We start from the raw sequence: 27,720 nt of genomic DNA, 5'->3' as shown, positions 1-27,720 counted from the left end.
CAGTCTTTTAAAATCCAGTTTCATGTGCTTTATGGGTCATTTTTTTAAGGTACAATATAGGGAGGAACTGCAGTGGAGCAAGACTGCTAAAAGCTCAAGCAGTTTATCTATATTGCTGTTTTAGTGACTTAAACTCCAACTCATATGGTATTTTCTGTTTGGTGTGAAAGACAGCAACTACACAGATCTATCAGTGTATTGTAACTCTTCTCAAATGAGAAGAGTCAAAATTAAAGTAAGTGTTTAGACAATGGCAGAATGGTAGGTACCATTTTTTTTTTCTAGAGTTATCAAGTCATTAAAAGTAAAATACATATTAATTACAAATGTCATTAAAATAAAGTAAAAAATTGAGTCAGTTAAGAAAATTCAGAAGAAAACCAAACACAGCTGTGTCATATAATGGTGCAAGATGATTTAGTCTAGGCACAAAGGAGGAATATAACTTCATGATTCACACAAAAATTTGAATATTCTTGTAAAAAAGACTGTTCCTGAGTTTTAAACTCCTCTGTCAAAAGAATATAAAAATACACTCACAAGTGCATCATTTAAACCATTGGTTTCCAAAATGCTGACTTAAGATTTCCACTGGAGCTACTGCAATTCAGAGATTACTATAACACATACCAAAACTTCAGGATAAAAATCCTTTTGACATGTTTATTAACATCTACTACAGCCAAACTTACACTTGGAAATGTTAGACATTTTAAATGCATTTTCCCCCCAAATTGCCAAAAGCAAGCAGATTCCGTTATGTACTAATCACTGAGGAAGAAGGAGGAGCTCACTTTCTAGACCAAAAGTTGACCACTTGTGTCAATTTGTGTACAATCAAACAGGTGGGGCTTTGTTTTTTTTTTTTTCCGGCTTACATTTTGCTGTTAACAGAAGTGCTGGAAAATTGCATCACTACAGTGAAGTACAAGTATTATTATTCCTGGAATGCACTTGCATAAGGAATGCAAAGCCTAACCTATGCAAAAAAGCAATACTGTACAATTATATTTAGACTACCTGATGAGATAACCATTTCTTAAGGAAAAAACGCTCAAGAAATTGAAACTTCAATATAACAAGTCATCCACACTCTCAAACACCCCAGTGAAAAACCACTTGTGTGTGTATATGCATACACTCTGCCACATCCTAAGCATGGGCATTTACATTTATTTAAACAACCTGTTGTTTTCCACTTAGGCAACATGACCTAAGTTTCTCCTCAGTTTTAGGTTTGTCTTCATGTATTTTTATACACCTAATATTAACCCGTTAGCTTGTTCTGCCCAAACTATGAGGACTCTAGCTATAAAGGGATTCTTGAACTCCCTCCACATTTTGCAGAATTTCCACTTCCGTTATCTTCACTAACTTATTTGATGTAAGGTTGTAATAATTCAGCATTAATAAACAGAAAAAGAACAGCATACAGAGAAAGCAAATGCATCCACCTACACATCCACTCCTCCTTGCTCCAAAACTGAAATCCACATCACTCCACAACCCACTACACATGCATACATACTTCAGAAACTGCTTTCAAATATAGAAAAATATTTCCAGGACTTTTATGTCAGCTAACCTTACCTCCAAAGATTGACAGAAATCTACCATGCAAAAATAGAGAGCAAAGGCAGCAATGCTTATATTCAAAAAACTCAAAACTTAAGGCAAATATCCCTGAGGTTCCACAGTTTCAAGTGATGCTATGCTGATAAAATAGGATTTTGGCAACTGATGTTGTATTAATGTCCTGAAGAGCAAATATGGAAGCCTAGGCAAAACACATACAGATCAGAAAAGCCCATCTATTTAATTTGACAACCATTTAAACAGCAGAGTGCAGGGAGAAGATCCAAAAAACATGAAAATTGGACTTTTTTCTATGAAAGCAACACCACTGGATTTATGTGCATGAGTTTTCTGGATATTATAGTATTACCATGTATCACGGCCAAGACTGTGAAGACTGAGTGCACAAATGTGGCCTCTGTATGGATACAATCCTGGCAAAAAGAAGCACAGAAAATATCTAAAGCAGTTTCACAGATAATAGATAAAATCACTTTGGTGGAAGCAGAGGAATGTTGTTTGCAGTAGGTGGCAACCACTACCAAAAGAGTTTGCTCATGACTGATAAACTAAAATTGAACGAGATGATTTCTAAGGAGAGAACGTAACCTAGAACTTAATAAAAAAAACCCAACACAAAACAAACAAAAAAAACCACCAAACCCCAACCCAAAACATGCTCTTGGGAGAAATCTGGGCAATTCCCTGATACAGAAGAGGAAACCATAGCTCTATTAGGAACCCAAGGATCCACTTAAAAAAGCACATGATGTTTATGAAGCACTGTCTGAACATGTGAACCTTCACAATAAAATAAAATCTAGTGGTGCAAGCACAGGACTGAGTCAGAAAGTCTGACATTTAAGACTGGATCTAACATCAGTTCCTGTGGTTTGGGGAGATGCTGTTAAAGACAAAATTTTCACAAGTGACTCTCAACTGTATTTGGCAACTTGGCACTTAAGCTTCTCAAACTTACTTTGCACAGGTGCTAGACGCTGACTCCCCTATAAAAGCACTGAGCACCACTAGGGCTCAGCATCCAGGGAGGAAGGAAGCAGAACTGCAAAGCATCTACATTTGAATTTAGCATAAGAAAACATCGAAATTTAAAAGACTTTTGAAGGTCCTCACTTAATTGTTTAACTCTTCAAATCAGGAGACTTGTTTAACTCTTAAAATCAGGAGACTATTGATCACTTTGATAACTTCAGGGAAACCACAAAAAAAAAATCCACTGTAAAAAGCAGTCTATGCACGGAAATACATAAGGTTATCTTCAGTTATAAAAGCTAAGACTCAAAGACTCCAAGGGGCACTTTGATGGCATTTAGACAAAGTTCAAGAGGTTAATCACAAAATCTTTCATTCTTGTCCCCAAAAGCCTCCTGATGAGCCTAGCTTTTTCAGTACCTAGTATTTCAAGAGTTTCTTAAATTACTCCTTCTGGACATACCCAGGTGCAATGCGACTCTGTAGGCTTTCAGTTTATGCTACATTTAAGCCTATCTAGGGGCTTGATTCAGTAGGTGTGGATTTATGTTCTGCAGAGATCTCCACTCACAGCATGTATGCACTGCTTGCATTGAAAAGCACATAGACAACAGTAAACATGTATCTCTTCTGTAACACTCCAAATATTCCAGTCTAACCAGTAAGAAACCTAAATTCTAGCAAGACAAGCTATAGCTGAAGAGAGTCTAAATCCCTCCCTTGCAAGAAAGTGTTCAATCTGCCAAACAAAGCAATGAGGAGGTCATTTCTACCTTTCCGTCAAAGGCTAGGCCATTGCAGAGAACCCCACGAAATTCAAAGGCTTTTTAAGAGCTCCAGTCTCTGCTCCACATCAAACAGGCATTAGATAAAATGCAGGAACACCAGGGAGCTTAAGCGTTCCTTGGTCAGAAAGCAGTAGCTGGAAATCCTGGTATTTAGCACTTAAGCTCTCCTGTTCATTGTATACAGCACACGGGGATCTAAATTGAAGTTTAACAGCTATTTTGCAGGCTGAGACTTAGATTCCTGTAGTTCTGGCACAATGATGGGCTGTACCACAGAAATCAGTGCATTTCTGTATCTGCCTTCAAATATCCTGCAGCATACTTTTAAAATCCACACAACTCCCAAAGGCAAATCTCCCCAAATCACAGCAAATATGTGACAGTTTAGTCCTTAGTTGCCTAACCAGACTTCAATTACTGCAGTTTGTAATTTTTCAATGACACTGAATGACCAAATACAATTTAATTGTATTTTCATTTGTTAGATGAGTTCCTATGCACTTCTGTGCTTCTTCATTTTGGGCAGTACAGAAATTCAAGCAAGGAAGACAACACTCGAATTTGCAATACATTCAGGACTTTAAAAATATACCCCAAGTATATCAAAGCAGTTAGATAAGTGAGTACTCAATAGGAAGTTGTTTCTTGAAAGGAAATTGCAAATTTCAGTCAAAGAGGAAGATGAAGAGTTACAATTAACTAACTGTTCCAAAAACCTCAGAAAGCAGGAAGGGTTTGTGAAAGTTGCATGAAGAAATTGCATGCAATCACATAAACAACCTCACTTCAGGACTATGTATATATCTTAAGAATATGTCTCCAATTAAAACCAAATCAACCAACCAACCAAACAACAAAACAAACAAAAATCTCCTGTCAAGTTACACATATTTCTGAAAGCACATAACAGATCCCTGCAATTGTCACATTTGAACCTATTTATTTACCTATTGGACAGAGTAGATGCAGATGCTTAAAACTGGCTAACACAAAGACATTTCTATTACACACCTTCTCACTTATGGAATATGTAGCAAAGTTACTTAAAACCAAAACACTTGGTAAATTTTGTTGTTTTCCCTATCACTCACAACTTTCTAGCATTCAAATACCTAGCTTCCTCTGCAAATGGTATTATGTTTTGGCCAACTAATCCATTTAGCTTAAACGATGTTGATATCCTGCATCCCAGTTGTGGGTGTCTAGTCATAAGCACAGATAGGACAATGAGCTAGGCCGATCTTTGGTCTGTCCTACACAGACATTCTTACATGGTGTCAGAAAACGTTCTTCTGCAGCTGAGGAAGAGGTGCATGCTTGCTTAATACAAGAGTTAGATAAACAAAGGTACTAACTAGAGACTATGTTCTCTAGCACCTGGACAGGAAAAGAGAATTAATTTGCCTTTCATGCCCCAAAAGAACTACTTCAAACTGTAACAATACTTATACAGCATTGGCAAAACTGTTCCAATTAACTCGTCGCTGTACCTGAATGTAACTGGGAACGTGCCCAACTCACATATACAGCTTTTGCTGTAATTCCATGACAGTGTGGGCTTGGCACGATTACATCATACATATTATCTTGGCAGTCAGGCAGCAGCAGCTCCACCAACTCAGCTCAAGGCCAAGCCATCAACAGTTGTGCTGAATGCAGTTGTCTGCACATTTTTACAAAAGCTTTCCCGTTTATTATGTTTAACTAACTGCCCTTATCTTAGTGCTCTACCAACATCCCTATGCAATGTTTGTATGCCCAGCAAGTTGTAAGAAAACATGCAAGCAACAAGCTCTAGCCTTATCATGATCATTTTGCAAACATGAAGCTCACCTTTTTTCAGTTATGGTGAAGTAAAATAGACCATGCATAATTAAGCCCAAAAACTCTGTCAGGCACATGCGTCTTGGACCCACACATCTGCTCGCTTCTGACTCTGGGCCTTTCAGTGTGAGGTCAGTTGCTGTGGCACAATCCTCAGCTCTTTCTAGCCTTCTTGAAGAGTATTCTCAGCCATTTTCAATTCTGCTCCAAACAATATTTAATCTTTTCTCCCAAAACTAGCAAATGTTAGCTTTAGAGATGACAACAAAACCAAACTGCGTATGCCACCTTGTGAAATGCATGCATCTGGCTCTATTTGACAGAACTGGGATTCTAGTTGTTCCTTCTACTTCACTATGATACATCTGTCCATTCCTTTCCTCCTTGACTCACCTTCTTTGCACAAAAAAGAAAAAAGATGTAAAACAAATGCATCAGGAAAAACATGAAGCATGGTAGAAGTAAATATTGGAAGTATCTGTATTTCAACTAGAGGAAAAGATTTCTTTTAAAAACAGCTGCTAACATAATTGAGGTCTGCAAGAAACAGCACTTACTAGGTTTTATTAAAATAATAGGATTAATCCTAGGGTGGAGTGTGTAAATTACAAAACTGCTAAACTAGTTGTAGCAGTATCTTTTTTTTTGTTTTGAGGATGAATCCCAATATGCCAGAAATCAGAGATCCCCATTTAGCTTGCATAAAATCAGACCAGCTCAGAAAGTAGCTGAGCTGCGTCTTTGAGGAGCTGTGGACATGTTCATTTAGCTCATTGTTTAGAGGAAGCGAGGCTTTCTGAGGGTCATGCACCTGAACTGTGCATTGAACAAGTTGCTTTCCACATCCCTTGGTAGCCTGGATGGAGTAAAAACTTCTCCCCGCACCTTGAAAGCCACATCAGCTTTCAAACACAAAAGTAGAAGAAATTCATTGAATGCCTACAAAATGATGACCAGAGACAGTAAGAGACACACAATAGCATCCTTGCAGATTTAGGGACAGAAAAATTGATTTACAGTGGCCCACCACCACCCCCAAAAGTAAACCAGAGCCATGTACACTCTTGCACAGTGGCTTTAATATGCTGAGTGATTAAAGGTGACGATGATGACTACAGGCCATACTATGCATCTTTAGAGGGTTTTCAGTTCAGCACTGAGGGGCCAAATAGGGCTACTGTGTATCTAAAATATTTTACTCTGATTAAAGGTGTAATTATATAGTTAGTCATAATAGCTGCCATACCTTAAAAGAAACCCACCTCTCCTTCAGGGGAAGGGAAAGAAATGATGCTACTTTATTCATCCAAACACACTCTCAGTTAAATTCAAATACAACATGTGGACTAGATAAATACCATGACACACAGCCACAAACACTTAGTAATCCAAGATAGAACAAGGAGATGAATCTTTTAACCTATAATCTTCGCAAAGGGAAACTAAATCGTATGATTAAGAGTTCTGTCATATCTGTGCAGGTATCAGTGGAGGCTGTGTGTTTTCTTCTCAGCTGTCATAAGAAGTTCATGCTGGTTTTAGGGCCTAAATATGAGCAAAGACACTGCAAACACAGGGTACGACACAGAGCTTAAGAGATTTACTTGTTTATACAGTTAGTGCATAACTTCTAAGGATATCCACATATATGTTGTGCAGAGGGGTAGGCTGGTGCTAAGAATATTTCTTATTCAGCACAAACCACAAATCTTTCCTTCTTCCTATATTTTCAAGTCTGTAGCAGATTTGCTCCATTATTGTTACCTTCAACATATCATTGCTCCAGGTCCACAGGAATAATAATTTTTGTCTAGGAGGGGTTTCTCTGCCTTCGGACACCTTCCGCAGAAAAACATTTGATCTCAAACAGCCAGTACTACTGATGTGTAAGGAAAGGAATGGCAAGGTAATTTCTGTATAACGTTACACCTTTTAAACTAACGCTTCTGGTTACATGGGAGAGAAGGGAAAAAATAAAATGTACGATAGGCAAGTTTAAGTTTTTCATCATTTTTTAACTGACACTCGAAGTCCATGTTTAAACACCATTGAAGCCATTTAGAGAACCTTTCTGAGTAAGCGCTGCCTGTTGACCCTCCAGGACGGTCAATTTCCTAAGGGGACAAACTTGGACACAGACCTAGTTCACTTGAACCTAAAGGAGGAAAGGAGGAGTCTATGAAACATTTTGATCCCACAGCAGTCCCAGCCTCCAAACCAAATGACTGAACCAAGTTGGATCAAAGACACATCACATTTCAATAAAGGGGAAAGCTGGGAGATACAGGAGAAGAAAATCATTACCCATGCCAATAAAGTTTCCAGTTGTCTGCATGGACACTTGTACACACTCTGGAAACCCTCATTGTGGAATAAAATATTTAGAGCATTTGGTGTGCATCGAACAGTTCTGAATAAATCTATTGACTTTTATTGCTTAAGTTTTCTCCTCTCACCCTTTTATTTTTTTCAGCATTGGTGTTAGAATTTTGAAACATTCTCCAGCTCAACAACTGAACATACATTCCCCATACTAATCGCCTGACGCAGGAGATGGCTGACCAGGACTCAGTCGAGGCACCACATTCCACACAATTTGTTAGATAACAGAAGTATAAATCATCTTTATACGTGCACAATTTTTAATCACCATCCTTTGCTCAACATAGCTAAGTGGTCAATTCCAAAGAACAATTTTATGAGTCCTGTCGTCTCCTGTTTTTTTCCAAGCATTCTTTCAAGTGATCCTGTAAAGCTTCACTGCTGCACCTCCCTTGAGATAGATTTCTGTATCTTTTACAACGCTATCTACTACTCCTTAAGTTTTCACATGCTTGATAACAGAGGGAAGAAAACATCATTGAAAATATACAAGAAAATTTTATCTTGCATCAAGAGAACACAAAAATACAGATCAAGTTATGCTATAAAGCTTTAAAAATACAAAACACCATAGACAATAGTTTTATGGAAAAAAAGGATGGAGGAAAAATTCTTTTCCAGATTTCATACCATTTCATACCTTCCTCCACCCCCAATCTGGGTGAGGTAGGAAGCAAGAGAGGTTTTAATTTTGCCCTGAAACCTACTTTGAGTAATTGCAAGTGAGTGACACCTAGTGATGAACACAAATCTGATCATCCTCCACTCTCCCACACAGGGAAGATAAGCCAGCAAGCACGGACAGGTAACTCAGGAGTGGGTGTTGAATCATGGGAACCTGACACTACTATGTTTCTCTCCCTTAAAAGCCAAACATCAAGTGAGCCAAGACCTAGAATCTTGATGCACAGCTAAAAAAAATGAAAATCAAAATAAAATGGCTAATCTGTCTGGTAAGAGATGGTTAAAACAGATCTAAATCATGACCTGTAAATTCCATTGTCTTTAAAACTAATCACCCCTCTTTGGAAACACCAAATTTTCCCAGAGATCTCATTCTTAGTTAAAAATATGTATCCCAGAAGCAAATGGGAAGAATGGGTTTCTCATCAAATACTAAAATATCAAGACTTGTCTAAGAGACCACTTAGTGGTGTCTCTGGCGTTATAACTGCTATCCTGTTGTAAGGATTTTATGAGCTTGTCAAAGACTCTTATTTTGCCAGCAGTTCCAAAAATTATTGCTCACGGAGCAGTTACTGGAAGTGAAGGGGAGGGGAGGAGATCTAGTGTGATTTCTGGTAGGGTTACAGGAAGGAAAAGTATGTTACTATGCAAAGCAGCAACAACACAGTCCCCTGAAAGGGAAGCTAGAATAAAGAGACCAAAAACACTGGTCTGACTTTTCAATGCCATGCCATGGGACAATCGTGTACCCGGTAAGCTCACCCTAAAGAAGAGATTTATTTATTTTATGCATTTTTAAGAGCCATCCAAAGCTCCAGGGCTAAGAGAGCAAAACACCAAATCCTGTAGGAAAGGGAAGTCATTAACCTAGCAGAGACGTTGCCCCTTTTGTGCACTATGTGCCATTTCATCTATTTTGGTCACATGGGGGATTTTGTCACTGGAATCTCAGGAGTAGCTCCTGCTTCAAAAGACAAAAAGTACACGCTGTGACTAAAAGCCATCACAAGGACAGGAGTCAAAAAAACAGTAATAAAAGTCAGCAGTCAGAGAAAGGAAAACAAACACATGCTACAACTTGCAGACCTTGTTCTGCTCAGTAAACCCGTGGCCATCTTTTTTTCTCCTCATGGATTCATGCGAGGTCAGGCTTTCTTTTTTAAATCCTTCTGAAATATTACAGAAAATTCAAAAACCTGTAAAATTTAAAGCCCTGAAAGCCCAAGCTCTTCAGAAAACTAACGCAACAGAGCCACCTACCATGCAAAGGCAGGACTGACAGGGCTCAGGCAGCAGAAGCCACCACTGAAACTTATTTGAATGAACTTGACCCAGGTTGGCAGCAGGCCAGCACCCTACGTCACCCCGTGACTTAACAGAACACAGTGTTCTTGGCACCCGCACAAAAATGTGTTGAAATCCATGCTGGAGAGAGAGAGAAAAAGAAGTCAGTGTATGTTTCAAATTAATAAAGGAAAACGGCAATGAAAAGGTAATAAAACACAAAGGCTGCATTAGATATTTTTAAATGCATCCACTGCCTTTTTCCCCTGATTTATTCATATCATTGGGTGTTCCCTCGTGTACCAGAAGCTCAGTGCACAGGCAGTTCTCACCAGGACGAGCCCTTCCCTGTCCAAATCCCATCCCACGCGCTCTCCCTCTCACCTCTCTCCGTGCCCTACCTGGAAAATTCCAGTGCAGCACTCAGCCAGGTAGTGAGGGCAGACACTGGCTGCTGTGCCAGGGCTGCCCCTGACTCACTTCCTCATCCAGCCCTCACGCAGAGGCAACTCGGCAGGCAGCTCATGCAACGCTTCCATAGGGGATGATCAGTTATACAGTTATGTCATGCACAAATGGATTATGCGAATGCTCTTGTCATAAGACGAAAAGCAAACAAGTAGAAGAAGGACAGGCAAAATAAACTTAATGAACCATGAACCTGATGTACTTCCTCTCTATAACATGTCTATTATGTCCCTTTTCTGTATTTCCTCCCTCTAGGACTCCCCCTCTTTCTCTCCATAGCTTAGTCTCAAGTCTCTGCCTCCTCTGGTCTGTCACCTCTTCTCTCTCTGATGTCCTATTCCCCTCTTCAATCACTGATACTGATGAAGACATTTGACACCCATTGATGCAGGATCAAAACCAGCTCACAGGTAACTGCTGACGAGGCTATCCCCAGTTACCTGTTCAGGGCCCATACCTGCTTCCTACAAGCCCACCAATGTCCTGGCGCAAGCCTCCAGCAACACCTTCCAGCCAGGCCATCAGCCACAATGACAAAAGGGATTCAGTTTCCTCATTACTTTCTGCACACACATCCTCAGCCTATCACACAGTCCAGAGGGATATACAGGAGACAGTAAGGCAAACATGCTCCCTACCTGGACAGCCCACTGAAGCTGCTTCTACCATTTCAGCACAAATCTGAAAAGCTACATCAGTTAATAGCTGATCAGTGTTTCACCACGCTTCATCCATCAGCTGAAAGATGAAAACATTTTCGTCTAGTTACAGATTCTCTAATAAAACATGCAACACACTCATCTTGGAGATGACCCACATCTCTGCCCAGACCTTCCAATATCAGGAGTCTGTGTTATATGTGAAAGTTACACTGATTATTTTTCACCTTGACTATTACACACTGCAATCCACTGTTACGACTATAGAAATGAAATATCTGCCAATCAAAGAGATGATAAAACTAGTAAAGGAAACAATTAAGCCCTTTTAGTAGTCCCTGTTTAGTATCACAGAAAACCCTTTCAGAAGTTCTTTGCTTCCAACCAGAATTGTGTTTATGTCTTTCAAATTAAAATATTATTAGCATCAATACAATAACAGTGGAGAAAATAAGTCTGCTTTAACGCCCCAAGGCTGAAGAAAACATAATGAGAAAGAAATAATGTCATTGATGTTCTGTGGGTATATTTTTTGATGCTCAAAATGCTACTGAGTAATGACATCCCAAAGCAAAAAAAAAAAAAAAAAAAAAAATCTAGGGAGGTATGAAAAACACATTTCTTAAACCATTTTCTTTGTCTCTTTGTGGGATACACCAAGGACATTCACGTATGGAAAAACCTGCACACGTGTTTATCAGTACAAACTAGAGAATGGGACTACTTGAAGAATTAATATTTTAAAAGCTCTCTATAAACAGTTAATGATCACCTGAACACAATCACCTGTAAGTGAAAATTTTCACAGAACAAGTGAAACAACAGTGGAGATAATGCCTAATCTTGTCTTTCTGCAGTCAAACTCCAGATCAAAGAGGGCACCTAAATAAGTAACAGAGATAAAGTGAATATCGAGTTAGGTAAATTACATGAAGAAAAGGCATTTAAATAAGAAACACACTGACTGCTGATGACACAATTGACAGGGAATTCTTATCAAGACACATAAATTTCCCACGATACGCCTCAATTTGAAAGGTTACTTTTAAAAATCCCTATGGAAGGAGCAGGTCATATTTATTTAACAAAGATGCAATGGCATTCACACTGTATGCATCTAACACTACTCCTGCAGCAGAGATGTGGGAAGATTTTTACAGAAGAAGGAAGCTCTTCAGTAGTTTCATGTTTACAAAGGAGTTTACTTGGTTGTCAAGGAGAAAAAAAAAACCCTCCATAGTAATCCCCATGCCACATGCTTTGAATACACGCAATTAAATTTGTCACAAAATTACAGATGAGTTCTCCAACAAACTTTGAAAGCCTGCCCCAGTACTCTTGCGCCTCTCCTAATTGGGTTTGGCAAGCAGTACCAAGATACTGTTAAGTCTGAAAGTTTGCTCGAGAACCAGATCCACAGGTTAGGGAAGTTTTCTCAAGAGACACTCCCAGCTGGCTAGTGGGCAAACCACAGGGAGACTGCCAGAGCCTCCAAGGAGGGCAAAGTTGAGGGCAGGATGTGACACATTTACCGCAATCATGCAGGCTACTTGTCTTCCTAACATGCAGCACCGTTTACAGCCTCTAAGCAAATGCACACACGACTTTAGCTCAAACAGGGTGAGATTATTTTTTATTGTTTTGTTAAAGTATGCATGCCATAAAATCGTTTGTTCTTACATCCTTCAAGACCATGAATAGGATTTTAAAGAAAAAAAAAAAAAAGAAAGAAAAGTTGGGATCTCTTACAATTAAAACATAAAGCAAGTAAGTTCTCATATTTTGTAGTGGAACACAAAAGTCAGCAAGGCCTGTGCTCCATTGCACTTCTCTTAAACCACCTCATCTCTCTGGAACATGAAGAATTTCAGTTTGTTATGTCCTAGAATATTTTCGTTTGTGGCTTAGGGAATCTCAAGTGAACGGATGCAATTAGCTGCACCAGGATCAAAGCCAGCCTTAACACATTCCCTGACTTTAGTACAAACTGTTTGAATTAAAACTTTCAATTGCAGCACATTATGTTTTTATTTACCATACAAAAGAAAACCTCACCTATCCACTAATAATTTTAATGGTAAAGACCCATTTTCAAAGCACAGTTGAATCCTGAGACATAAATCTCTAACCATCTTTGACTACATACATATGAAAGCAACCACAACAGCACACAACTACAGCTAGATACATACCTGCCAGGTAGGAAAAAGGAAATCTAGTTAAGAGGAATATTTTTGTTTTCTTAGCATCATTTGTCAATTTAAATGAAGGAATACTATAACAGATGGGTTCACTCTCATTAAAAACAAGCGTAAACAAGACTCAGAAACTGCAAAAGAACAGCAATACCTTGTAGCCCCGTTATCACTTTATGTTAACTCATTTGAGAGCCTGGTCATTTGCCATTAAAGCTAAGAACACTTACTGTCAGCAGTGTTGCAGAACTTGACAATCTAACGTGTTTGCCTACTTTATCCTCCCCTATTTTTAAACATAGTGAAAATACCCATTTAGAGGGTGAAAGAATTTAGGACAGATTTGTAACAAGAGTGAGTCCTTAAGTGCAGATGCAACATAAAACACGACTTCAGCAGAGCAGGAAGTGCAATAGCACATGAGAGATACAATCACATACATAGGCGAGTAAAACCAGGATAATGCCAGAATTAGGTGAGTGTTGCCTTTGAGCTTCTGGAATAGTCAAACTTGAATCATTTTATTTCTATTGCTGTTTTATAACACCTGAACTGTCAGTCCTTTTAACACTTTGGTCTGGAAATTACTTATTACCAGATGCAAAGCACAGAAAATAGGTGAAAGGAAAAAATGTCTAGCTACCTGTGGGGCAACATAACCGGATTTACGTGATCTGTGGTCACAATGAATGCAAACAGAGGCAAACAAATTGTACCTGACTATGCATACAAAACTCAAGACCTTTCAATTTATAAAACATAAGTTATTACTGTTTGCAGGGGTAGGAGATGATGTTAATTGCCAGATATATAGGGAAATGTATTTCTAGATACTTGGTTTTTATTTCTATCAATTCCAGCTTTGGCTTCGGGTGGGATGTGTGTGTATTTTCTTCTTCAAAAGTTACCACAGGTTGACGTATTTTTCTAAAAGCAAATGTACACACTTGTAGTCCCGAACACATTTAACCACAGTAACAATGTCATACAACTCATCAGGCTTCTGGGTTCTACATAGTTTCACAATTGTAAAACATTTGTACTCAAAGTCAGTTTCTTCAGTTTTAATTTCATTCTCACTTTTTGTTAATTCCTTTATGTCTTTAACTAACACCTTCTTCACTTTAGTTTTATGCTCCCATTTTATTATGCACCATCTGCCTTAGTTTGTCCTCTGCATGGTTTCTGAGTTTTATCAAGTATTGATTTTTCACAGTACAATTTCCTCTCTCCACAACACTACATAGTTAAAACAAAACAACAAAAAGTTTTCTAACTTTTTCCAGCAACTTTTGTTTATATTTCTACACATGCAATTAGTCTAGTTTTGTCTATAAAAATTAAAGCATTATTCTTTTTAGAAACTGATCATACTTGGACTAACGCCTGCCAGAGAGGCTGAGGTACCAGGTATGAAGTTTCAGTTTCACTAAATAGAAGTAACCTATCAGATTCACTCTGCATTTTAGATGTAAAGAGCAAACCTGACTTCCTCTTGATTTAATCCCATAAGCAACGGCATAATGCATGGAAGATAACATGCTAAGCAGACTTTGGAAGCCTAGGACTTCAATGCACAATAAAGCAGCAATTAAAACATTGTGAAGATGAAGAAAACAAAGGAAGAACAGCAAGAACAACTCACACCAGAGACTTGTTGAAACCAGCAACCTATTTGGGACATTGGCCTATATGAAATGCATAGAGCAAAGAAGTACAAAGCAAGTGAACACATCCCCAGTAAAGTGGAGTGAGTTGCAACTCACAAATTCCGAACAGAGCATCATTTGGCTTATTAGCTTAATGGAATTTTCTCCACAAAACAACTGTCCAATCGCTTTTAAACCAAACTCCATTGAAGTCTGGTAATACGGTATAACCTCTTAATATTTTTAGTGTCAACAAAGAAAGCAATCAGAAGGGATCACAGATGGGTTATTGCTGCAACACCTAAAGAAGCTGCAGAAAAGTTAAGAAGTATCTTGCTGAGACCCGTACCAAAAAATGCAAAAAGTGGTGACTTGTGTTCAATGACTTTATGCCAGCTAAGGAGCCTGATCAATGAAATGCATTAAAAAAAAAAAAGTCATAGTGCTGTAGAGGAAAAAAATCCACATTGAAACATACTTTTCTTGCAATTAAATCCCACAACACTACCAACATTTGGGGATCTCCTTCAGGACATTTAATTCATTCATTCAGTTCACACTGGTTTTCAGGAAAACACTTAAGCTACATGATCATCTTCTTTATTCTCTTAAGGAGTGAGCATTGTGCTGCTAACAAACAGATGGGGAATTTTTATGATCCACTGGCTGCAAATCTCATAAAAATTAAATCCATTTGCTGTTCTTCCATTTAAAAGATGCATGGTAACAAAGCAACAGAAATTAGCATTCAGTGGTCTCTTAAATCATCCCTCCCTGCTCAAAATGTGAAAATAAACCACCACACATTATATCAACAGTAGTCTTACTTCTTCAGCTCTGTGATGACGACATGGATCATGACTCTGTGAAAACTGAATGCTTATTGCTTACATTATTACTTCTGACTGTTCAGAAGTACTGACTCCAGAGCATGTAGAGCACGCAAGGCAGATAGAAAACTTCCACCAACACTTTCCAAAATGCTTATAAATTAATTGTTGCCAATTAAGTAACAGATGAGTAGAATTTAAATTCTCCAGCAGAGAATTTTAAAAGTTTTGCTTCCTGACAATGAAATTTTTGAAGTCATGATCCACAAGTAACTGCTGCATTAAATGTGCTGAAGTACCAACCTGGGAATGTTCAAAGTAATTGTGAACTTATGACAGAAAATTATGTGGAGTACTTCACAATACTACAGAGCAACTTCCTTCACCTCCTTAAATCTCACTGTCATTCTGGTTTTCAAAAAGTGATTTGCACCACCGAAGTGTGCCATAGAAATTACCTTGCCTTCCAATACTATATAAAATCATGTTCTAATTTTCCTTTCCATCTTTACCCCAATTATTTCTTCCACTTACCTCCTAACACAACGAACTATGGTTATGTTAACTAACATAAATATTTATACTCAGCATCCACAACAGGAGGCAAAGAAATATGTGCAATACTTCTCACTTAGACTCATACACGGAAGTGATGAATCAGTTCAGTATCTTACTTATCAATAGAACTTATGCATTCACCTTTCCTGTTTTTTTTTTAATTATTATTTCTTTAAACACTGAAGAAACCAAACCATATCTTTTCATGGACCTAGTTTCTCCTTTGTGCTCATCAGACTGAAGAAGCTATCAATATGTATGGGAAAAAATTATCTAAAATTGTAAAGTCAGCTTATAGAAAAGAATTCTTTGCTTTGTTCTGCTGACCACTTAACTACTTTTTTCCTCTACAACTCGTGGTTAGTACCAAGTTATTAACAATAAAGGAAAGAAAAACATCACAGAATCTTTAAATTGTAAGTAATGTAAGCCACAAGTCAAAAACAATGTAAGAAACAAATCTAGCTCTACTGTTTGCATGGCAAAAAAACTCTCAAATCAGTGTGGAAAATGAGACTCAAGTGCACCACAAGGTTAAAAAGGAGATGGAAAGAATCACCTTCTTGCATTTTTTACAGACTTGTTTCTTGTAAAAACATTGATTTTGTTGTTTAAACTTACAATCTTTTCTGCTATTTGCCTCACTGCTTTTTAGGCGTATGAGAATAGCAGTTACATCCTATTTTATTTCCTTGTCCTAAATTTGTACCATTTGAAAAGTCTACAAAACCTGATATTTTTGTAATCAAATTTCCCCCACAAGCTATGTGAGAGAACAATGTATTTCTTTCTCTGCTTACCTCCTCCTCCAATAACTACAGGCTGAAGCTGATGTCAAAGCTTTAGCGCAAAGAGCTGCCTTAATCCTTCCTTTCTAAACCAATAAGTAAACACCATATAAACACTCTTATATCCTCCCAACACATCACAAGTATCATACACTGTAAGCATAATCCAGTTGAGTCTTGTAAAGGAGGAACATATTAGCCAAAGCTCACCACTGGTGAAATTTTCTGGTATACACTTGTATAATCTGGTTTTCCAAGTAGCTCTGTAAAACTGTTACGTTACTATCTGTAATATTATTCTTTTCACTGTACATGTCTGCAAAGACCAGAGTGAAAGGAAATATGATGCTTTATCTACAATTGTCACAATTAAATAGCCTTTTTTCTAGTTCTGTCTTCAACTTACAATGCATTATTAGAATGAGGTATCCATACCCATCAAATGACTGAAGAGTATGAACTTAAATTGCTTTGGAAAGACACTAAGCTAGATATTAAAGGATAAAACTCAGACTGTTTCTCAGACTTAATAATCTTGGTGCAACTTCTGGCTTAGAAAACAGTAGAGATCTCTTTCGACTACACAATGTTTAACATAGCTGTACACTTTTATACCAATACTATCACAAATCAGGACCTGAAACAGATGAGCCTTCAATATAACAACTCTATGTCATCAGTTTATGAGTAACATTATTACTTTAGCCTTATGCACCTAATTTCCAACCTCAGCCCACACCATTATACACTCATGCAATAACATACATGCTCCAAAAGGGAGCTGCAGTTGCCCTGTTTATCCCAGAAGGAGTTCAGGGTTGCGGATTTGTATTTATTCTTGTTATATTTCTAGTTATACTGTTTTCCCATTCCAAAAGATCCTGATGTGTTTCATATCCTAAACAAACCGTTTTATCACTGGAACATACCAGATTCACACCGAAACTCAGTATCATTTAAAAAAAAAAAAAATGATGACGCCTAAATATACTTGACCAAATGTATATGTTTAAAAAGAAAACCATAATGCTTCTCCAATTAGTAATAAAACCTAAAAATTTCAAATAAAAAAATAAAAACAGACAACTCCCCCCCCAGGGTTACCTTTGCACCTCTACCTCACCCAACCAAACAAGTTCAAGAAACTCAGTCTGTGAAACTTGTCACCAGCTCACACTGGGGAAGCTAAATCTTTCTCTAGGCAAGTCTGGCTACAGTCATCAGCCTATAGAAAATCTCTACTGTTTCAAAGACTTCTCTCCATTTCTATATCTGTTCAGAAAGTTTTATTAAAAATATGAGGAAAGCATAAACTAGACTATGTGAACCAAACACCTTACAGAAGCCACACAGCAGGTGGTAGAGAACTAAGAGCTACAAAGGGTACCCACTGTATTGCCCCAAGTGGAGATCCATTTGCAATATCATCTTTTAGTATGTGGCTTTTCAATTGCTCTGCAGAGAAAGCACCAAGGGTGGTGAAAGTAAGAGGACAAAATCCATAGACATTGAAAAGTCCACAGCACAAAAACATGGGAATAGCTGTAGGGGAATCTACCAAGGATCATTGTAGCCCCTCACTTTTGTAGTGCTTTTGTTGTAGTGCTTTTAGTAGCTTTTCAGAGTATTTAAACCCCAACAGAAGCCTCAACTCTTCTTGTCCACGACTACTTTATGTCAGGATGAAGTTGCTCTACCCACTGCGTTTGCCTTCACAAGTAGACAGTTCCAGTCTGCTTTTCTCACTTAGTGTCAGTGGTCTATTTCCCATGCTCAGGAAAGCATCAAGGTGTCTGAAAAATATCAACAAGTCATTTCTTTTCAGAAGCATCAATCCCACTGGGATTCCTACAAAGAGAAAACAAGGCCACAACAGCACCACGCCAGTGACACACCTGATGTGAGGAGATGCCACAGCCATCACGTCTGAAGACCTGCAACCAGACAAGAGTATCTGATGGCACAGAACTAAATAGTTGTACTAGGTAAGAGAAAAGTGGTGACCTGAGACTGAGCAACGACCAGGTGAGGGGGAATGGGGAAGAGCAAAATAGTGACTGTGCTGGGAAGAGGAGACAGAGTAGGAGGAGAATGACTGGGACTGAGTCAAAAAGTATGCCACTGTGCTGGGACTGAGCAGTGAATCAACAGTCAGGTACAACAGCTTCTTCATGTATCCAGGAAGTGGGAATAATAAAGCTGGGTTGAGGTAGTGAGTTGTGGGAAAGATATCATACAAAGTAATAATTTCTATTTCCAGAGAGACTAAGGACTGACAGTGACAAAACCATCAAGTAGTCAAGGCTGCTGCCCTGGTCTGAAGGCAAATAGTGACATGCTAAAGGGAAAAAATCCAGAAGCATAGGAGTAGGGTGGTATACAGCTGACATACACAAAACAGTGTGTTAACAGATTCCTGCAGAGCAGGCAAAATCTTTTTTAACTTGTCATAGTTATGGAGTCCTTGCCCATCACTATAGACTGTCTCCACAGAAAGGGTTAATCAGTCACCAGGATTATTAGTCTGGAATGTAAGTGTCCTGATAACAAAAGAACTCTAAATCTGAAATGTCATTTACTCATCCTACAGATGATTCAGACATTGTATAGGAACTGTTTATCACAAAGTGAGAGCAACAGAACATGACACAGACCCTGCAAAACTGGATATAAGAGACATTGAGTTTTCACCCCACCTGAGTGACATTCCACTGTCCCCAGGAAAGCCAACCCCCGATCTCAAAAAAAGTTCCCACTTCTAAATTTCTTAAGTTTTGTTATAAACACTGCTAGTTTTATTCCATTTACTCCTCTCTATCTATCCAACACACTTCCACATGGTGAGGGGAGTCAGGAACTTCTTCCCATACCATACCACCAAACTGCATTCTTTCAAATCAAAAGATACAGTAGCACGACTTTAAAAAACCCACAAAACAAAACAAAACCTCACATAGCTGCCTTCTTCCTTCTGAGGTAAGAGTAAGTACAGATATACAAAAGCTTCATCCATTAGAAAGGGAGAAATACAGTGTAACAACCTCGGGGTTTTTTTAGTAACCTTGAGGTTAAACATCTTGCTGTGTTTTCTAAGGTATTCTAAATTTAATTGCAGATCTTCACAAGTCAGTGGATTCTACAAAGAGCTGGTATACACTAAACCTTACCATCAAAGGAACAGTTCTGTTTTAGTGAAAAATGACAATAAATTTACAAGAAGATGAAGCCTAAATACAGGGATACTTGGATGATTTTGGTGCACTTCATATTTTACCTCTACTACCAGGAAGTGGATGACTTGGACATAGAAATGTCTTACTTTCACTTAACAGCCATTCTATAAACAGTATGACACGAGGTTTTTTTCTAGATAGCCATGCGTATGCCTTTCTTGTACTACTGCCACAACCCCTAGATGAGTAAGGTTCACTTGTGAAAAGATGCAAGCTGCGACTCCAACAGGTACTTCAAAAGGATAAGAACTGTTTTCTTCAACACTGGATGCAGCTAACCATATTGATAGTAAAGAGTATTTTACTTTTGCCAATATATTCGGACATTTGCCTGGTGGTCCTGTGCTCTGGCAGGGAAGTTGGACTAGATGATCTTTTGAGGTCCGTTCCTGTCCTTAAGATTCTGTGATTCTTTGATGCAACAAACTGGCATGATGGGTGACAGAATGAGCCACAAAAAGATCAATAAATTATTTTTAAAACAAAGTGACAAGCCATCAAAAAAGACTGAACAAAAGGCTTTTAGATAATTCAAGCCATTAGCCAAGCTACTCTTTTGTCTCCTTCCAGAACTGATATTTAGAAAGCATAGTTACCACAGCAAGAAATTATTAAGACTGGTCCTATGTATTCCACTAAAACTTCTCTTTCACCATTTCCTTCAAAAAGGATTTAAAAGCAAATTCAAACAAATCTCTCCTTCAATTCGGCCTGAGGAGTCCTGAAACACAAGTAGGAAATAGTTTAGACAGACTAAAAACCAGCAGCTTTCTCACCGTCTTCGCAGCTCTTTGTAGAGTGCAAAACTACTAGCGAATTATCCATAAAAACAAACCTTAGAGAGCCTACTCAGAGGCAGGGAAACAAGTAAGACAAAAGTCTCCAGTTAACTCCTTTGCCTTTATGCTTTCTCTCCTTCAGAGGAGAGCATTGCATTCCTGCACATTCTGCTCTTCCCTGTAGATTCTTCTGTCATAGCACCAGAACAGACAAGGCTACTTAACGGGAGACAGATGACACCCTCTTTCTTTGCTTAACCTCTTGAGATGGAGGCCAGGGCCCTGACAGGGCAAACATACACCACTTTGCTTCTCCCTAGCACTCCTGAAGACCTTCTGCGGTGCTGGCAAAGAGAGCAACGCTGCTGAGAAGTGCCAGGCCTGAGGAAATACAGATGTCTCCTACGGCATGCAGCCACAGAAAAACACACACAGGCCACTTGAATCTTGTTTAAAACACCAGGCAAACTTGAGGAGGAGGGAGGGAAAGACAGTAAAGAAGGGTGCATTCAATACGTAGATGCTGAGATAACAATGCTGTCAGCTGCAGTTAAAATTGTTGCTCTCCAGAGCTGTGCAAGAAAGAATATGTGACTCAGCTGAAGCCTTAAGTTAAACAAAGCAGAGGAGTCGGATTAACATGCACAAACAGCCTAGTGCTTCAAACAACATAAAAATACAGCCTGGGAATGACAACACAAGGCAGCAGAGTTTAAAGTCTGTTTATGTCACTGCAGTAGCTTCTGCAATCTATCAGGTTTTGTACACCCAGGATGTGGTACGCTGGAGTTTGTTATATTTAGTTAATAAGACATCCAGAGAATTTCACAAACCAGGCACAAAGAAATACAACTACCTCAGTGATACTCTTACCTCAGTGATACTCTGGATCACCTTCAAGAGCATACACACACATCTGCAAGCGTGCACACAACTCTGATCAAAGAAACTTCCTTCTGAATGGTCACCATGGACTTTCAACATTTTCACACCACTGAAAAGATACTTAATGAGTGCCAAGATACTCTTATGACTGACTGCATCATCCTTGAAGAGGATAATGAGTCAGTTGAGCTACATTGAGATTTGAACTCCTGTCTCAGAATTATAAAGAGAAGTCTTCCCAAACTACTTTAAACCATCAAAGCAGCGAACATGTAAGCCGGTTAAGTATTAATTGAACTAGTATATTTGATCCCAGTTTAAAATTAATGGAGTCACTGTTTAACTGGAGACTTAAAAGAAGTTAGCTACAATACAGATGGACACAGCTCACCCAGAAATGTGCTGGTTCCTATTCTGATAATTTGAACAAATCATGGAAACAGAAAGTCGAGATGTGCACTATTCTCTGTGACTAACAAAAAAAGGCTTCAAGGATTAATTTCTGGATCAGACAATGCAGAGGCTTCCCTGTAGATGGGTTATAGCAGAAAGCAGCTGGTGCACAAATTCATTTCTGTCTAGTAGTTCAGATATAAATCATTCTACCTTGCTGATATGAATGCAAAAGGCATCTGTTTCTGTACTACTAGTGGACTCAGTCTTTTAATTAAGAGGTTTTGACTAAAAAGCCCATCAAAAGAGCCCTGCTAGAAGACATCAGCTCTATCCAGAAAAGTAAGGTTCTGGTTTTGGGGAGACAAGGGGTAAGGCAGGGACAAAAGAAGGGTGTTGTCCAGACTGGTTATGCTGTCTCCATCCTTTAAGATTTCCAAGATACAATTGGATAAAGCGCTAAACAACCTTGTCTGTCCTTGTACCTGAGCCTGCTTTGTGCAGGTTGAAATGGTGACATTTTGAAGTCCCCTCCAGCATGAAGTATCCCATGAAATACACATTTATAAATAAGGCTAAGCTTGGGCATAATTTTTGTATATATTCTAAGAAGTTTCCTTTGGTAATGGAGTGACAAAAATAAGAGATTGCAATAACATGGTCACATCATTGGCCTTTATCAGTGTTATCAGTCTGACAGGACGACACAAATTCCATTTGTGATAGTAATGATTCCCTAACTCGAGACAACCTATTTTAAATTCTGTTACACAACAGTTCTAGACTCAATTCTAATCACCAAGCCAATGATAGTTATAATTACCATTATAATGGATCAAGAGAGCAAGGACATAAAAGCAGGCCCAGAACTTAAAGCAGAATCTTGGCCTACTCATATTTTAAGTGATTCCTTCACAATTTCATTAGGTATGTTGAATCCCCCTCAATGTAACAGCACAGAAGGACAGAGTTTGAGTTTTTTTAAAATGCAAAATTAAGACAGTAATAAGTCATTGAGTGAGCATGAGACAAAAAAAGAAAATACCATACTCTGCAAGATATCAAAATTATGTACTCCATAAAAATGCTGGCCTAGTTTAAGTGATTAAGTGTTATATTAAAGGAGATGATGACACTTGGTGCACAGGACCAGAGTTTAGGAGGTAGTATGGCATGAATTCACCTACAAGGGCGTTAGATTTAATCACAAGCATTAAAATATTTAGAAGTTGAAAACAACTCAGAAATGAACAATTATTACACAACACAGAACTTCATTTCATGAAACAAAGTCTCTGCACATGTCAGGCAAAAATGTAGCTATTACCAAAGCATAAATATATATTAGGGGAATTCTGAGGTGACTACATGGTACTTTTCTGGAAAACATGTATGCTGAAAAACTAATCTTAATGGCTAACCTTTATTTTTTGCATCATAGTCTCAAGAAACAAACAAAAAAAAAAGGGCCAACTCAGGCATTCACCACAAGCAACTGAAAGCAGAGGAACTCTCAGAATAAAACCATCAGGGATTAGGCCTTGCCAGGTTTTTGTCCTACATTACTTTAAGCAAAAATTCAGCCAGTTATAGGTCAAAGGAAAGTTCCTGATTAAAAAAAATAACTCTCCTGTCCATTAAAAATATACAAAGGAAAGCATGACCAAGTCAGAGCTTGCACGTTTTCTTCAAAAATTCTGAATTGGACTAAACCCCAACATTAGCTAACATCTGCTCAACACAGGACCGGCTTCACTAGTCTTTCTCATTATCAAGCAGCTTTACACATCAGAGGTGGCTAGTTGATAGGAAATAAACAGTACAGGGACTTGGAACATAAACTGAATCAGGTCTGTAGCTTTACATCCTACAGATAAGCAAGAGTTTTATCTTCATATCAAAACAACACATGAACTTTTTCTACATACATAATTATCACTGAATAAAAGTAATTTTCAGACTAGATCTATTGGTATGTAAGAGGAAAAAAAAGTAATAAAATTCATCTTTTGAGATTTCCCATTAGAAACCTAGTATACTCCTACCATGGATAAATACTACCATAAAGACATTTTGGCAGCAATCCTAAACCTCCAGAACCTCTTGGTATTTGGCATGTTTTGAAGTGGCGTAAAATAAATTTCATGGTCTTTTGATTTTCCACACACTTCATTAGGTTCCAGAGATTTAGTAAATACCACAAAAATGATGATAGATCAACATTTGGCTTTTTTTCTTTCCCCCATCGTGAACTAGGCCACAAAATTAACAGGCCTTTTTAAAGAATACTCATATACCAAATAACCTCCTATAGTGAGCACTGCTTTTCTATTATTTTTTGGAAATCTCTCTAACAGCTTGCCTGCATTTTTTTTGTTAAGAAAACAGCATATCCAAGTAAAGCAAAACAAAGACTGCAACAGGCACAGCAATCACTAGGGATTTACCCTCCTGCATACACCAAATTCCCAGAAGAAAGATTATTGGTGATGGTGATGGTGACCACCCATGAAAATTCCCATAGCATGGCACTCCAACTGGGAAGGAGAAAGGGGAAATCTGCAGGGGTATCCTCAGACTCCCAACGTACCCATGTCTTTTGTGGTAGCGTATCTATTCTGGTTAGGGTTAAAAACTTTTTATTACAGTATGGTTGCACCCAAAAAAGTCCTCTCATGAGCACCATTTACTAACATGAACATGTCTCATAACAGTTATCCAACTGTCCATCTACACTGGAGTAAGTCATGCTGGTGTAATAAAAGCAGAACTACTTTTACTGCTTGTGTAAATCCCAGTTGTGTTTTCCCAGCTTTGTGCAGACTGTGCATAATTCTGATACTGCAGCTCAGGACTTGAGCTATTTAAAAAAATCAGTTATTCAAGAACCTGAAAAATACTTGACTAAAGCCTTGATGTATAGATGCTTAACTGCTATGGACACCCATGTGAGGGAGCCAAGAGCCGTGTCACATTGCGTCACCACAAACACCGCCACACTGCCAACATGCCAGGTCCAGACCCACTTCTTTGACCCACTTTTTTCACCCTCTGTCTGCAGTAAGGCAGTGTCCCCAGAAAGGCAGCAGAATCCTGATATGGGACCGAATCACTGGCAAACTGGGGATTGCTCTTCCTCTGCACCCAGAGCTCACTATCACACCGCAGCTATCCTCTATCACAGCAGCAATTTTAATAAATACGTAAGTTACGATGAGTTTTAGTACGGCTTTAAGCCGCTTCGACAACAGCCTTTCGCGTGCCGACCCACTGCCCTCCCTACCCTGCAGGCGACGGCGTGGGCCCGTCCCGCCTGCCCGGGCCGGCCCCGCCGCTCTCCGCGCCGCCGGCACAGCGGCCGCCGGCGGGCCGCGCCCGCGGGAGGCGCCGGAGCCGCGCAGCCCGGGCCTGCGGCGCCCTCTGCCGGGGTCCCGCCGGCAGTGCCTGTCCGCTGGTCCGGAAGCCGCGCGGCGGCCCGCAGGAGGCAGGGAGCGTGTGGCCTCTGCGGCTTCGGGGCTCTGGGCGGCGCCGGCAGCCGAGCCAGGCTCCCGGAACCAACCCCTCGTCCAACTGAGTTTCCCCTGCTGCCAGATGAGCGCAGCCTCTTGCCCTCTCGCTGGGCTCCGAGGAGTAGGGTCAGCGCCCTCCTCGGCCTCCTTCAGGTCCGTCAAAACCAGTCCCGCCGCTCTGCTCTGCCGTGCCCCCCTGATCAGTCCTCGGCCGACTGTGCAGGCCAGCTGGCCGCCGCTCTCTCCCATCCCTGGGAACGCTGCAGGCGCGGGGGCTCGCTGATGGATGCAGCCAGCCTCCAGCATCCGAGATTAAAATGCTAACTGTGCCTACAATACTGTCAAATCTGGAGTCTTAATACAAGTCATTTCACTGTAACGTGAATCAAGATGAAAATTTCTGCCATTTATTCAGCACAGCATGGCTTCTTTACAAAAAAAGAGAGTTTTTTTCCTACAGGAAAAAAAAGCTGCCAAGTCTTAGCTGATAAGAGTCAATATTTACTGTTGTTCCCCTGAGCTCCACAATCCTAACCACTGAAAAAGGAGTCCTGTAATTAGTCCCTTGCCTCATCATCACTCTGAGAACATTCTCTGTTCACTTCACATAATCAAGGTCTCAAAGTATTGAAGAGAAATGGGTTAACAGCCTCACCTACCACATTGCAGGAAATTCAGACATCAACTTGCTACAGGCAAGAGGGCCATAGAGAACCTAGATCATTACCTCTCTGATGAGAAACCTACCCACTTGGTTACTTTTTGTGCACACACTGAAATGCAAGAAATTCCACTTAAACATAAGTTTCCTTACTGCAAGGGTAACCAAGTGCTGGCATAGGTTGCCCAGAAAGGTTGTGGAGTCTCTGTCCTTGGAGATACTAAAACCCCAAACAGACGCAGCCCTGAGCAACCATCTCCAGCTGACCCTGCTTCGAGCACTGAGGTTTGACCAGATGATCCCCAGAGATGCCTTCCTGCCTCAATCATCCTGTGATTCAGTGACCACTCTACCAAGCTCCACGTGAGGCACTGCTTCATTTTGAGGTTTGACAGTCATAGAAAATGCCTTGTGTACCGAATTTCTTCTGGAGAGATAAGGTAAGGAAACCATCACATTCCTCCAAATTAAAAGCAATTAAATATTAATATGCTCCATAATTACAGTAGAAGCTTTTTTTTCTTAGACTTGAAACAGTGTCTTACCTTAGAAAGCTCATCATTCTCCTCTTTGACAGGCAGAGAATTAAGATTTGTGCAAGAGTCTGAGTTGGATATCTCCAGTGAGCTATTTTCCTTTTCTGCACCATCACAGCCATCGGTGGAATCGCTATCCTTCTCCAATTCAATGAACTCCAATTCATCTAAAATAAAATATTTTTGAAGAGTTTTTCTTAGTCACCATTTTTATTCATAAGCATGAAGTCAGAGTAATACTACAGTCATCCTGAACTTAGAAGGAAAAACACAGTGTTATTGTTTGCATATGTTCAGCTGATCTTTATATGTAATCCTGTCTCTCATAAAAGCCAAATCTCAATCTTCTCTAAAGAAGTTAGATTAAAAAAAAAAAATCAAAGTACTGCCCACAAAGAGGGGTGTTTTTTCCCCAGTTGTAGTCGATTTTCCAAGTTACTTGTTCAGAATTATTTGTTCTAAGCAAATACCTTAGACAGGGATGTGAAACAGATGAAAATTTGGTTTAAGTTCACATCTGCAATTAGTGGTAACCCTCACAGGGAAATAAATTTAAAAAAAAAGCGCTATCTGAAATGGTCACCTCCTAAAACACCATGGCTAAATACACAATTCTGCAAATCAGTCCTTGAAGCACATTAGGCAAAGGATTGTTTAGGATAAATTACTAGAATCATGCATAAGAAAACAGAAGAGGGGTGTTTTTAAAAAAACAACAACAAACCCCACAATAAAATGGCAATAAACAAAGAGATGCAGACAGAGATGTAGAGCTGTTTTTCCACCATCCTCATAACTGGCTGTTTTTTAATGCAATTCCCCAAAGCCACTCACACCTCCAAGGATCTCCTGAAGGCAGTAGAAGCCCGAGCTGCCATAGCAGCCCCACCACCCTTCAGGTCCAAGTGCCAACAGGTTCTGAGAAGAAGAATCTTATTGTATTTTGCATGAATGATCATGCTCAGAGGAAGACGGATGAAAGCTTTTTTGGGTTTACTTTTGTAAATGTCACATTTCTAACACTGAAAGAGTCATGTATAAAGG

General features: G+C 39.3%; 1 protein-coding gene across 2 annotated transcripts in view; it reads right to left on the bottom strand.

The window, feature by feature from the left end:
- The window catches only part of SPIDR (scaffold protein involved in DNA repair), a 202,150-nt gene that overhangs the window by 162,839 nt on the left and 11,591 nt on the right, over window positions 1-27,720 (bottom strand). For both annotated transcript variants that reach the window (XM_061995488.1, XM_061995487.1), the window contains exon 5: window positions 26,686-26,843. In XM_061995488.1, coding sequence (XP_061851472.1) covers window positions 26,686-26,843 — 158 coding nt within the window. The remainder of the gene's footprint in view (window positions 1-26,685; window positions 26,844-27,720) is intronic.

Source organism: Colius striatus, chromosome 4 (genome assembly GCF_028858725.1).
Source record: "Colius striatus isolate bColStr4 chromosome 4, bColStr4.1.hap1, whole genome shotgun sequence".
NCBI classification, from domain to species: Eukaryota; Metazoa; Chordata; class Aves; order Coliiformes; family Coliidae; genus Colius; species Colius striatus.
Note: the sequence above shows the minus strand (reverse complement) of the source record. Positions and strands in the feature narration are given on the sequence as shown.